At 36.1% G+C, this 14,260-nt stretch overlaps 1 protein-coding gene across 2 annotated transcripts in view; it reads left to right on the forward strand.

Annotated features, from left to right (window-relative positions):
* Positions 1-7,518, forward strand: part of LOC149822752 (transglycosylase) — a 112,259-nt gene extending 104,741 nt beyond the window's left edge. The window contains exons 9-12 of one of the 2 annotated variants that reach the window (XR_016425734.1): positions 4,690-4,810; positions 6,568-6,681; positions 6,760-6,882; positions 6,968-7,165. Coding sequence is in view for 1 of the 2 variants with exons in the window: in XM_089980032.1 (XP_089836158.1) it covers positions 4,690-4,799; positions 6,568-6,681; positions 6,760-6,882; positions 6,968-6,995 (375 nt within the window). In the remaining variant the exon portion in view is untranslated. Of the gene's footprint in view, positions 1-4,689; positions 4,811-6,567; positions 6,682-6,759; positions 6,883-6,967 lie in introns of both variants that reach the window. The other variant, XM_089980032.1, reaches the window with a different exon arrangement.
* The last annotated feature ends 6,742 nt before the right edge of the window (positions 7,519-14,260 follow it).

Consider the following 14,260-nt stretch of genomic DNA (forward strand, 5'->3'; position numbering starts at 1 on the left):
TTTCATAAGGACTTAGATGTAATTTTTCTGTTTTGCCTCTCTCTATTTAATATAGAGAGAAGCCCTAATCTTAATTAACGAGTTCTATTGTGCAGCCGTCTCTCTCTCTCTCTCTCTCTCTCTCTCTCTCTCTCTCTCTCTCTCTCTACACTCACAGGTGGTTGTACACCCCCATCTCATTCTACAGTAACGAAACAAGCGGAAATACAAATCGCAAACCTACAAAGGGATTACAACAAACAAAAAAATTACACAAGCAATGGCCCAGTATGAGACAATACAACATTCAAAACAATCACAAAAACACAATATGTGCATACAAAAAGCCACAAAGGGCACACACAACACACAAAAAATAATGATCTTCACTTATGAAAAGGCTTAGAAAGCATTAGGGAATATAAGAGAGAGAGTGCCTTTAAATAGGCACTCCAAGACACAAGGGGGCTGGTACAACAGCTAGTTGGACCAGCTCCAACAGCTATATTTTACAAAAGAAAAGTAAAAAAGAAACAGAAAAAATAAAATAAAAAAGACGTTAGTCCCTAGTGGACTGACACTTGTTACACAAGTGAAATGATTGAAATACCCTTGATGGGTATTTCAGTTTACATACACAGAAATATATATATATACATCTTAACAAGATCTAACCATACAGATGTGTCTAAAATGGTTTGTTTACCGTGTTGGGAAGTGTTTCATGTCTGATATATCATAAGACAATTTTTGTGAAGTTGAAATTCAATGACTTATGATGCAACTTTTTCAATAAAGCATTTTAAAACAATATTTTCAATAAAAAAGTTTGTGCAAACCGTGCATCAAATAATAAAAACCAGTTCACACTAGTGGTGAAGTCCGAGTTGATCTCAGGGAACAGGATAAGTACTTTTGTTCTCCACACATAACTACTTTTGTTGTCTTGAAAATAAAAATTAATTAATTAACTAAATAAAAGAATGAGTGATGCCCTCTGCGGAAGACTTACAAAAAATAATTAATGGTTTTATTACAGACCCAATGAATTAAATAAATAGAATAAAATAAATCCTAATCTAAAAATAAACGAAAAGAGGAAAAGTCTTCGGTGCTTGAGCTTCTTGTCCCTTCATTATTGGTTTTCATTAGATGGGCTCTCTGAGGGGCCTGAAGGGCCTTTTGAGGGGTCTTTTTTGGGATCTCAGAGGGCTCTTTGAGGGCTTGTTTGAAGGCTCACCGCATGTCTGAACGCTCTCCCGTAAAAAATAAAAAAACATTAAACACAAAAACACGGAAGAAAACTGCACAGAAATCACAGGATAATATGAAGAAAAACCACAAAAACATGAATTGAACTAACATAAAATGACAAACTACACTACAAGACAAAATAGCATAACTAACTATCAACTAACCAAGAACCTATGTCACATGGGTGCCGTTGCGGGTGCGGGTGCGACACGGATGCAGCTGAATTTCAAAATTTTTGGACACAAGGACATATATATATATATATATACAGTCTGGTAAAGATTGTGCTCTGCACAGTCTTTCTCTCTAAAGACGGAAGTATATAAAAAATATATAAAAGATATATTTTTTTTAGTTTTTATACATTTTTTGTCCTAAAAATAGACAAAAATAAACTTGGTCAACGTTGACCGAGTCCAAAACAAGGACGGACTCGGCCTCGACTCGTTGACCGAGTCTGACTCGGCGTTGACTAAGTTCGGGCCGTGTCCGAAGCTGCACCCGTGTCGGGGCGTGTCGACTCGGGTGCGGCGCCTCCTTAGCCGAGTCCGTGTGACATAGCCAAGAACTAATATGAACCTAACTACTAAAAGACAGATTAGCAAAACAGACTAACTAATTAACAAGAACAATTTATGAAACTAACTAAGAACAAACAAAGTTAATCAACCAACAAGAAGAAAAACGTGAATATGATTTATACCTAATTAAACTAATGTATTATTCTAAGCAAATAAAACATGAATACACATTAACTACTAACAATTACTTAAACTAATGCTAACCGACTTATAATCTTAAAATAAAATTAACAATTAACTAACACTCACATGAATGGAAAGTAAACTATTCAAGCTAAAAACAATAGACACTACCCTAAGCTGTGAAATAATCCTATTAATTCTAATTTAAGATGCAGTATTGCACTATAAAATGATTTAAGAAGATAACGTGATTAACTTACTAAAACTAACTAAAACATTCTTGTTGCCATATCAAAATTCAATTAACATCAATCGCATAATGGCATGCGTTATGTCATTTATGGAAAACGTTTCAGCACTTACAAAATAAAACAGTCTTTTGAACAGCATCAACCCCTACTCGCTCTGATCTCTCGTAAAAAAAATCTTTGTGACTCAGATCAGCGACAACAAAACTCAGTAACAATAGGAAGGTTTTTCTTGTCTGTCGAATACACGGCTCTGCATGATTTCAAGAATCACACGAGACATCAATGCTACTCAGTGATTCATGGTAGACTGCGAAAAAAAAAAACATAAGCGAACCCACGACAGACATATACGGTTCTGTTAAAAATCATGTCAATGCTGATTTGTAATGATCTTGTCAATGCAATGAACATACTCTTCTTGTATGCACTGGTCTGCAGAATCACGTCATACCAGTTGACGTGTTCGCTGGACTATGTGCAACGTGATCGGAATCCGATCACTCGATTTTTGTTAATCGAATCAGCAATCCGATCTGTCAACAACGACAAATCTGATCATCTATTCACGCATGTCCAATGGCAGTAAGAACAATAAAAAAAAAATCTAAGACATCCTACGCTATGCAATAATAACAAACTATGCGATGCTTAAAACAAACTTTATGTCCAATGGCAGTAAGAACAATAAAAAAAAAATCTAAGACATCCTACGCTATGCAATAATAACAAACTATGCGATGCTTAAAACAAACTTTATACTACCCTAAATGTAACAATTCTGCAAAAAATATCTTACATTATATGCAATGATGATGATGAAGAAATAAATTAACTATGATGCATGCACTGATCCTAAATACTACGGAGAAGGGGGAGAAGTTTACCTTGCGGCTTACCTCCGACAGATGGGTTGAGAAGAAGAAGATGGCTTCTCCATTGCAATCATACGCAGCTCCAATCTCTCTCCGACGATAGGGGCAACAAAAATCGACGACGACAAGGTTTAGAAGAAAGTGTGAAGAAGAAGAATAGGGTAGGCAACCGATTGAGAAGAGAACAAGGGGTAGAAGAGGAAGAAATAAAAGTAGAGAGAAGAGAGAGAGAGAGAGAGAGGCGCATAAGGCTAGAGGGAAAAAACTTTTTTCCCTCTCTAAACAATATTATTTATAGTCTCTAATTAGGTTTTTAGAAATTCTTTCAAAAAGAGTCCGTAAAATTTTCAATATTTCAAAAGACCTCTCTTTCTAAAAATATTTTCTAAAAACTTAATTAGTTTCTCCAAAATACTCCAAGGAGGCTCAATTTGCTCAAATTACACTTTGATAAAAAGCTATGAAAACTTTCACAAACAAGCATTTTTAAACGATTATCGCACATGATCATGCATGAAAATGTATGAATTTATGCATAAAAATTATGCATGATCAACTTACAATCAATGAAGATAAGGATGGTTTAGAAACGGTATAGGTCATGTTGGAGTCAACTTTAACACATGAAAATAGTCAACAGAACATGCTAAACATGAACCAAAGGTTAGTTTTTGCTTTAGGAGATTTTATATATATATATATATATATATATATATATATATATATATATATATATATATATGATGCTTGCTCTTGATGTTTCTTTTTTTTTCTTGTTCATTGTGTAACTAGACAGTCAGCCTTCATTGGTTTTAGCTGTCTGCTTTCCATTTTGTTACTTTTTGTTTCCAGCTGCTAATGTGCCTTAAATATTTATTGTCTAAATTATCTTGTTCCCTTATCCATGATGACCATATGATAACCTGTTCTTTTATCCTTAATTTGAATTTCGTTTAGTGTTCATTGTTTGTCACTTCATTCATTGTTCCATTTCCAAGTTTTTCTTCTAGTATATTATTTCTGTAGGCTAAAATAATGTATGTTCAATGCACGTGATTTATTCTGATTTATTCGTTAGATAGTTTAAGCTTTGATTTTTGTTACATTTTAGTTTATGGTTAACATTCTGCTTAGGGCCCATTTGTTACATGGGAAGGGAGGGAATCCTCTTTCATGTTATAGGGGCACATGGCTCAAAAAAATGCCATGTGTCCCTCTTTTCATAAAAATGGCTTCCCCACACCTCCCGGTGGGGAATTCGTTTCATGTGAAATGGTGAGCGCCATGGGAAAATGCAATGCCCAACATGCTGCAACATAGGCAGCGTGTGGTTCCCACAGCCCTGCTTGTTTAACGCTGGTGGGAAAGGCAGCCATTTTCATATGAAAATGGCTGTTTTTTCCATGAAACAAATGTTCCCTTGGTGTTTGCCTTTGTTACTATCTGTAAATAAGGCATGACAATTTTATGAATCCATTTTTTTAACTTGTTAAGTAGATTATGCTTTATATTTCTCTTGGCATATGTAATCTTTTACTAATGAAATGTTTTTCATTTTTTATGGTATACGATCTTTCATATGTTTCTATTGTTATCTTCATATAGTATTCCAAATTTGAAAACTTGCAGGAATTTTTATCTACTCTTGCTGAAATCAGTAGCATGAGGTTTCTTCATGGGCTGGATTCTAAAACTGGAATCATGGGCATCTCCTATCCAACTGCCCTTTGGCTTTACAAGTAAGCTAGAAGTATGCATAATTGTCCAATCCTGAAGTATTATAAAAATATTATACCATATGAATTGTCATTTCTGTTGCTTTATGGCTGTAATCGTTGTTGCATTCATTGACTTGGGAGTTCAACTAGGTGAATGGCAAACAGATTTGAATATGGATGAAATATTATTGGCTTCTTGCTATACCTGTAATGGTTATTTTGACCTTGATGTTTGGCACATTTCACTTAGACATTCTGAATGAAATGATGTCCTATAATTTTCCCACTCACCATTTTTCAGTTCTTCAAGTACCAAGAGTGTTGGGTTTTAAATAGATCTCTTTCTATTGATGTCTATCTAGTCAATGACGCTAGCTGTCACTTGTGAACCATCTCATGGGAAAATAATTCAGTAGCACGACAATATATAATCACTCAACAGATTGGAGAAAAGGTAAAAAGGATAGGAACATGATAAGTTTTGTAGGAACTCTGTCCAAGAACACATTTCACTTTGATTTTAGAAGTGCACTTGACTTCCTCTAAAATTATGGGAGGTAGCATATATCGATTTGTGAGAAAAGTGAATGGTGCTTCAAGAAATGTCGTGTTAGTGCTGGTTTTGACATGCAACTAAAAGGCATCTTCAGATAAATCAGTGGACGAGGATTGATAAAGCAAAAGACAAAAAGAACAACCTAAAATGAACACTTCATTCGACAGTTTGCAGTTACTATTAAATTTTTCCCAGAACCCTATACTTTGTTTTCTGTAAATGACTGCCTAATACATTTCCCTTTTGAGTCACTTAAATTTCTGCTTTTTCCTCAAATGACTTGCTTTTCCATGATGACTATTGCAGGTTTATTCTGCTTGGTTCATAATTTATTCCTTCAATATCATTTGCAAAGTTGTAAGTTATCTATTTAGCATAAAAGTCAAAATAGGTGGAGTTTCATATAGTTATCACATTTCAGTGCATTGTAAACATCTAGGAAATAACATCATTTAAAGAACAAAAAATGCCAAGATAGCAACTAATTTACCTAGCATGCCGTGGATGAGGAATTTAAGGATCAAGATCAATAAAATCAATTGATAGAGAATACCACAAACCTAATGGCCTATGTGAGAAGGCCCTAGAGAATGCAAGTAAAAGGTGAAATGAATCTTTGAATTGTGAAGTGGGATCAGAATGATTCTCTAACATACCAAAGTGCTCCTGAAAAAAAAAGTATGCATGTGCATGTGTATGTGGGTGGAGGTATTAGGGAGTGCGGGAATCAAACATAAACTTTGTGGTTTTGGGTTGTCCCAAGTTACTGATGTGGATTTTTCTTTTTCTAATTACAGGCAAACCAATTTTCTTCTTGTTTCATCATAACATTGCCCAGCATTCTTCTAGAGTTTGTCAATCACACAAATGTTTTGCTGAAATAATATCGGATTCAAGTCATTTTTAGGCTGACACTGTGACACATTATTTTGTTCAAGTTAAACTTGGTCTGAAAAGTATATAATTTATTTTCGCATCTTAAAACTCTCTTGATGAAGAGGAGGCAGTAGATATGGTCATTACATCTGAGACTCATGGTCTTTCTAGGCTAAAGCAGAATATTGATAAAAGTATGAGAAAAAATTATGTATGAAGCATCATAGAAGAATCACTGCACTCACATCTTCTTGATCTAGTCACTGCGGCCGAGAATGAATTGGGTGAAGTTTTTAATCTCTGTGAGCATACTTTGTTGCTTCACTGAGTTTGATAGTTTCTATTACTGTTTCCAAGTGATGTAGGTTATAAAGCTTACACTGTCAGGGCTGTGGAGGATCTTTCCATGCCATTTGTCTCCATGTATTTTGGTGCTGCCTATGTATGCTGGCTATCACAATACGAAGGAAGGTGATTAAAAGTTTGTTTTGCATTTGAAATTTAATGAGAATAAAAAAAAAATCCTCACTCATGCTCTGGTTTGAACAGGGAAAGGACTCACGAATTCATCGTTCAAGCATACCTTCGTGGACCAGAGAACGTTAGCGTTCAACAAACTGGCCTGCTTTGGCTCAAATTTCAGGATCTGTTGCCTTATTATGCAGATTCAAAGTAATAATCTTTTCTTTTTGCTTATTGATCAAGCCCAAAAATTTCTAATGTACTGATGAAATTTTTTTCCCCATTATTATTCTAGGCATCAAGGCAGCTGCACCATTTCATGACATACCTCCGTGCATTCGTTAGTGTATCGGTGACCATCTTATCTGACTGATTCTCAAATTTGTTTTAATTGAGCCAAACTATTTTTAATTCTGTGGATGGTTGGCAGAAGTATGTGGTTTCTTGGATCAAAAAGGACTGCAATTTTATGATGAAAAAGCTTTTATCTAAAGAGTGACATGAGTACCACCGAGGTGGCATCCCATGTGGTAAGCGGGGTCCTGTGTCAAGCTGAAGGCCCAGGATCGAATCCCTCTGCTACATGGGGTGGCTGTTGTTCTGGTAGAGGTCTGCCTAACCCCTGCTTGCCTTTCAAAAAAAAAGTGACAGGTTGTAAAGATTGGATTCTTTGTTTTACAGTTACTTGAATAAGTCTGAGGTGCTGAAACCTTTTATAGAAACTAAACTCTCTCCAAAATTCATGGTGAAGATTTGGTGCAATTGATTAAGTGTGACATTAACAGTTATTGGGATCTCAACAATTCTTGCCAGTGCAATGCTCTTTTTGTGTTTTCTTCCAAGAAATTGCACTTCTTGCATGGAAATGTTTTCAGGTAACTGCTGTCAAGGACTTATTTGCGCATTAATTTGCATCCCATTGTAATAAATTAAACACAACCATTCATTATATCATATGACACATACAACCCCATTACATTGTGTACAACTAATATGATACATTAATTTCACAAATAAATGAATTGAAGTCTGTCGGTTTTATTTGGAATAGAAAAAATGGGTCAGGTCAAGCTCGCCTGCGACTTGCTCCAACTTTATTTAATACAACCCAGATTTGATTAAATTGGACATTATTTGTTCTGAATCTAAGCCGGATTCATGTGTGGATTATTCATCCAATAATATAGATCAGATCTACTTCATTATTGGCCCAGAGCTAAAAACACAGGTTTTTGGCCATAGTAGCTGAGAAATGGTCGGAACTTTATAGCTCTTTCAACTCATCATAAAACAGAAGTTTGGTTGTTTTCCAGCCGTAGATCAGGCAGGATGGTACTGTTCTGAGTGGCTTGCAACCACCATCCGTCTCGAAAATGGCCAAACCTGAAAAAAAAGTTGTTTTCCAAAGTTGGCTCAAAAATCCAGTTTTGGAAATTCCAACTTTGGTGTAAGATGGGTTTTTTTTTATGTCCAAAGGGATCCCCAAGCCCGGTTTGAATGGGCTAACCTGGATAAAGGCAACTGTCCAAAAATGCCCCCTATCCATTTTTTTTTTATATGTTTACATGGAGAAACCACCCCAAGGATCAGAGACCTAACCGTGCTGGATCTGCCTGCCATACTTTTGGTCGTTGTTCTGACAGCGTAAAATCTCCTATTCCTTGCCTGTAGGGAGTCACCACGCTTAGGCTTGAGCAAGGGGTGACATGCATAGGATTTGAGCCTAGACCACCTATCTAGCGGCCTAGGTCCCATCCCATTGTGCCAAACCCCTTTGGGGCGCCCCCCTATCCATTGTTAGACAAGGTAATAAACCTTTTCTCAAAAATGTGGATTTTCCTCCAGAAATGCCCTCAGGAAATTATCCTTTTGCAGTACAGTTTTAACAGGATTAAGATTCAGAAAGCGTATTGATATACCAATTTTTTTACTGAGATGGTTAAACCATGGAAAGACCACCCACCTGACTGGCACACTATAAGTGATAAATTTTTACTGTTTGTAACCCTTCTTTTATCCATGGAAATGAACTGGTAGGGGTCTCCCTAACCCAGCTTGCCTGTAAAAAAAATCTAAAAATACTGGGTTTTCTCAAAGAAATACCACATGGTTTGGTGACAGAATACAACAGAAAAAAAAACACCAAATTTGGTAGTCCTATATTTCCTTGAAATTGCAATGCACTTTATTATGTGTGCCTACGGCATAACAATGGCAAACAAGCAATATCAAGAAGTACCCATCTCCATGAACAAATATCAAAAAATATACAATTTTTGGGGATGAGAGAGAGAGAGGGAGAGGGTGTCATGTGAGGACTTATGCATGTGAGCTGAATTAAGAAAAGTTTCAAGTGTGAAAGTGGGGGAGAATAAAATTATTGTGGGAGAAAAAACCGGGCTCTGTCCTTTGACCAAAGATTGAAAAGAAAAATAAGACTCTTTCAAGTAGGGGGAAGGTTTGCACATGGGAGTGTCTGGGTATGGGGTATGGGTGATGAAATCAAGGATGGTGGTGGGATCTTGCAGTCATGCAGGAACATGCCTCTGTCCACATTTAATGTGCTTGTGCTTGTGTGAGTATATGTGTCTCTCTCTCTGCGTTTGGGAGCACGCCGGTGTGCGTGCGTGCACGTGAGTGCCTTTGAACACATATGATATTAAGGGTTTTTCAAGCGAAAATGTACACCATGTGTTTGTGGAAATTTATGCACCATTCAAGTGCCTTGTTCATTGGATGTGCATTTTAGTTTATCCAATCTACTATGGGAATGTGGCATGCCGACCACTCCCTCTCTAAAAAGTGTGGTGTTATCTTTTGCTTAATTGAATGGATATCTTTTTCTTGTCTAAATTATCTGGACTTTTGGAAGTTGATTGAAATTAAGGAAACATTCTGTTTTTGGCTTCTCTCTCTCTCTCTCTCTCTCTCTCTATATATATATATATATATATATAGTGAGTGGTAGCTGCGCAACCCTTAGGTATGCAACTACGGGACTCCGCTGCCTGATGGACGGCAAAAAAAAGGGCTAAAAAGCGAGTTTTTCACTTTTTCAGGTTTCAACTGCCGTAAAAAAACTGTCACTAAAGGCATCAGCGAAAACTGAGACCTTTAGTGACAGTTTTTTTTTTTACCGTAAGCAGAAAACTCATTTTTTTAATGAGTTTTTCTGCATTTTTTGTGCTGGCCGGCCATCAAGGCCGCAATGGACGGCCAGTGGCCAGTGGAGTCTCGCTGGTAGTTGCTCACCTAAGGATTGTGCAGCTCTCTCTCTCTCTCTCTCTCTCTCTCTCTCTCTATATATATATATATATATATATATATATATATATATATATATAAATAATCAGCCTGCCCATATGGTCCCGCACTATAAGATAATTCAAATGGTAAAAGAAAGTTTACATCATATACATTTATTAAAATTGAAAGTAAAAATAATGAGAAACATAAGCATATTGATAATTTTAAAAAGTTATAAAGTTGTTTTATTTTATGTTTATTAAAAAAAAAGAGACGTTTTAAGAGAGTTTCGTCATGTTATGACCATTAGAGACGTGGAAAGAGAGACTAGGGTTATAAATAGAAACTCATTAGTGTTTGAAAAAAATGTAATGTACACTTCTTTTTTTATGAAAGCTCTATGAAAATGCCCATGCAAACTTTTAATTACATGACGAAAACGTTAATAAATAAAAAGTTATAAAGCAACCCAATTTTTGCATTTGATACCTTGCTTGTTCTTATATATATGGTGTAGACAAAAATTAGTGGTTTTAGTTTTCAAATGTTGGTTGCATGTTTTGCAAATCCAAATCTACAAATGTGACCTTTGTAATTTATTTATTTTAAACAATCTATTAGATCAGTAACTTTTATGTTTATACATGTTTATAAAAGAATCCAAAAATCAATGAATCATATTATATTTAATTTTTTATAATAAAAAATCTAAACTTTCTCATCGAAATAGTTCCAGTCAAAGCATGTCTTTTACTAAACAAGCTGCAGTAAACACGAGCAGACTCAGATTAAGGAAAATCCACTTGTAGCATTGAAAATTAAAATAATCCATTTCTCGCCAACACCATAAACGTTTCAAACCTGCCAATTATATATATATATATATATATATATATATATATATATATATATATATATATATATATTGGCTAATGAAGGTGCCACACTAATGAGCTAGAAATCATAAGTGCAGGTTGTATCTACTCAATCTAACCCTAAAAGTTCAGCTTGCATCTACTCAATCTAACCCCATGGATTGTTAAGGAACAAGCCTTGGATCGTTTGAGTTGTGAAATTTTGGTACATCATATGTGGCCGATTTTTAGATTCTTTTAAAAACCTAATTACTTGTCATAATCACATGATTCAAAAGAAGTTTCCTACTAAACAATCGATCCAGATCATATCCTTAACATTTGATCTACAAAAGTTTAGAAGCTTGTGAAAAATAATAATTTCTATTCATTATTTCCTTACCATCATTAGTAGCTATTAATATCTATCTCTCTCTCTCTCTCTCTCTCTCTCTCTCTCTCTCTCTCTCTCTCTCTATATATATATATATATATATATATATAATTGTTTTGATTGAAAGGGATGCCCATGTCAAGCAAGCGACTGGGGAACATGGTGGACCACATTGTACAAACTCACATCTCTTTTTGTTTTTACTCAGATGTCCAAACGTGGCTTGTCAGCAGGTTAGTGTGGTCAATGTCCTACTGATGCAATGCCATTATTTTAGTTGTATTCTAAATGCTAAAGTGCATCATTCTTACATAAAGGTAACCCTGAGCATCCTGATCCCCATGAATTGAAAATAAACTTACCCAGGGAGGGGAGGATTATACCTGTGATAGGGAAAAAGGTGATGAAGAGAGAAGAGTCCTTGAGGCCGGCCCTACATGATAGCCTAGATGGGTCATCTCTCTCCCCCTTTAAAAGAGAGAGAGAGAGAGAAACGTCAAAACTTCTTTCTGACAGATGGTCACAGAATCCCTTACAGGAACAGACAAAGCATTTTTTCCACTCCTCAATCATGCCAATAGTGAAACTACCCACACATCCCCCAACTTGTTTTGTAATGACAAACAAGTTTTCTGTTTTTCCTGACCAAGTGAATGAACAGCTCCTAACTTAGCTTGGTACGGCTCATTCGGCTTGTATACAAGAGCAGGTCGTTTAGCTTAAACCAGTCAAGCCTGAATACAAAGTGTTTGCTTATATATTTTGTTCGAATCTTTGCTATATTAGGTTTGTGGGGATTAACAATTCATTGATTTTCAAACCTGCCCATTTACTTCCAGTTTATATTGCAGAGTCTAATGTTTGGCAATTCTGCTTTGGAGGATAAATCCATATAATTTTGAGTCAAAGTTTTGGATCTTGTTTATCCTTGCTAGTGATAATATCTTGGGGTTTGCGGTGATAACTTGGTATATTTATTAGACGATCATTAATTAAAATATGTTTACATTTAACTAATTGCATATATATATATATATATATATATATATATATGAGAATGAAAATCTCTTCAATCCAAACCCTCCCAAACCTCTTTAATAAAAAATTTTATTTATTTTTTCAAAATTCTGACTAGCATCATTGATTTACTATAAATCGATGCTTGAATTATGAATTTTGGATAGATAAATAGTATACAAAATTTATGAAAATTATACACAGTTGATTTTGAAACTTATAAAAACCTACCCATGCATCAAAAACAAATACTCTAAGAACTAATTCATATAAAAAACAAACATATAGATCACATGTAAATACAAGCATAAGCCTAATAACAAGCTCGGTTCACTAGTAAAAGAGCAGAGCTTGAATATGCCTTGTTTGGTCCATTCAGCTAGGTTGTCAGTTATAACATGTTTTAATAAAACCCTACCAAAAGGGCTCAGTGTTGTTGGTAGCAAGGTTGTTAAATGCGATGAGGGGAAGCGAGGCGTTGAGCCTGTGCTTCGCCTCTGAGGTGTACGCCTCTCACAACGTGAGACTCTCAAGCAAGGTAGTAAATGCGATGAGGCGAAGCGAGGCGTTGAGCCTGCGCTTCGCCTCTCACAACGTGAGACTCTCAAGCATGGTTGTAAATGTGATGAGGCGAAGCGAGGCGTTGAGCCTGCGCTTCGCCTCTCACAACACTGGTTGGTAGTAGCTGTCAGTGCACGTCTCCCTTTAGACGTTGCATATTCAAAACCCCAAATGAAACGTTGAAGAATAACTGGTGGGAGGTCTGCCTAACCCAAGCTTGCCTTTCAAAAACAAATGGTTTACCATACCCCTCATCCATGAACTCCAACAGCTTGACACACCAGTTAAGTAAATCGACCAAAAAGCTTTTAATTAAAGGATGTCATGAGTCCAATACTTGGGGTGTATAGGAGGTGTCAATGGGTTGGGTTTATCCATACCCGACCTGAACCAAAACCCTATAGAGTCTGGGTATGGTGATAAATAATAAGACCCGAGCTTGGACCCGAAGGTCTGATTAATACATAGACCCGGATATAGTTTCTGAAATTTTATACTAGACCCAGACTCAACCTGAGTTTCCATCAAGACCCACAAAAATTTCAATGTAAAAATGATAAAACAAATATGATTTTACAGAGTATGGTTCATGTAGTTCTTATCTGGTCCAGGTATGGTTTTTTTTTATAGTAGATCCAACTAAACCCGAGTCCAGACCTGATACCTTACCCGAAAACCGAACCCAAGTCTGGTTTCGCCAGGGTTCGAACCAAAACCCGACCCCATGACAACCCTAGTGTGTCTTTTGTAGCTTTTGAGAAGAGGGGTGAACCTCAGGAGTTTTATCAGTGGAGGCTTGAACTAGGGACGGCTGGGTTCACAACCATCCCTATCATGGGGAATGAGAATCAGTGTTTTCTTAAGCTTGTTCATGACAGTTGCCTAACAAAGTTGTCCAGGAATACCTTGTGCACCGTGACCGACCTAGGGACCAAACCCTGTCACTTCACCCTAAAGCGAACCCAGTATAATTTCAAATTGAGGCACTAAGTCTGATTAGTATTAGTTCGTGTCCGTCTCTTTGCACATGAGCAAGCTGTTTACCTAAAACTTGGTTTGGTGGCAGTCAAACGGCTAGTCGATAAGAGTTCACAAAGGGACGGACACGAACTAGGAGCAGGAATGAGCATAGTGACAAAAGTTAAAAACGGCAAAATGTCGTTTGGCAAAAAAAAACTTGGGAGATTTTGAAAAATTTCATAAATCTTTCATTTTTTGGCTAAATCTCCAGAATAAAAATAAATAAATAAATAATTTTTATAAAAAATATAAATAAAACGTATTTAAAGATAAAAGACTTGGGGTTTTCATGATAAATATCTTTTAAAAATATAAATATCACGATAATTGTCATAGTTTGAAAACCTTGCAAAAATTTGCCGTTTTAAACTTTCAAGCAATTTCTCGTGATATATCGGCGAGATTTTTATAAATCTTTCGATATTTGTCACAGAGGGCATGCGTAGGGGTGTCACAGAGTACCATGCCCAAAAATCTGGTCCAAGTCTAGTTTTAC

This window comes from Nuphar pumila, chromosome 11, assembly GCF_984573655.1.
Source record: "Nuphar pumila chromosome 11, dmNupPumi1.hap1.1, whole genome shotgun sequence".
NCBI lineage: Eukaryota > Viridiplantae > Streptophyta > Magnoliopsida > Nymphaeales > Nymphaeaceae > Nuphar > Nuphar pumila.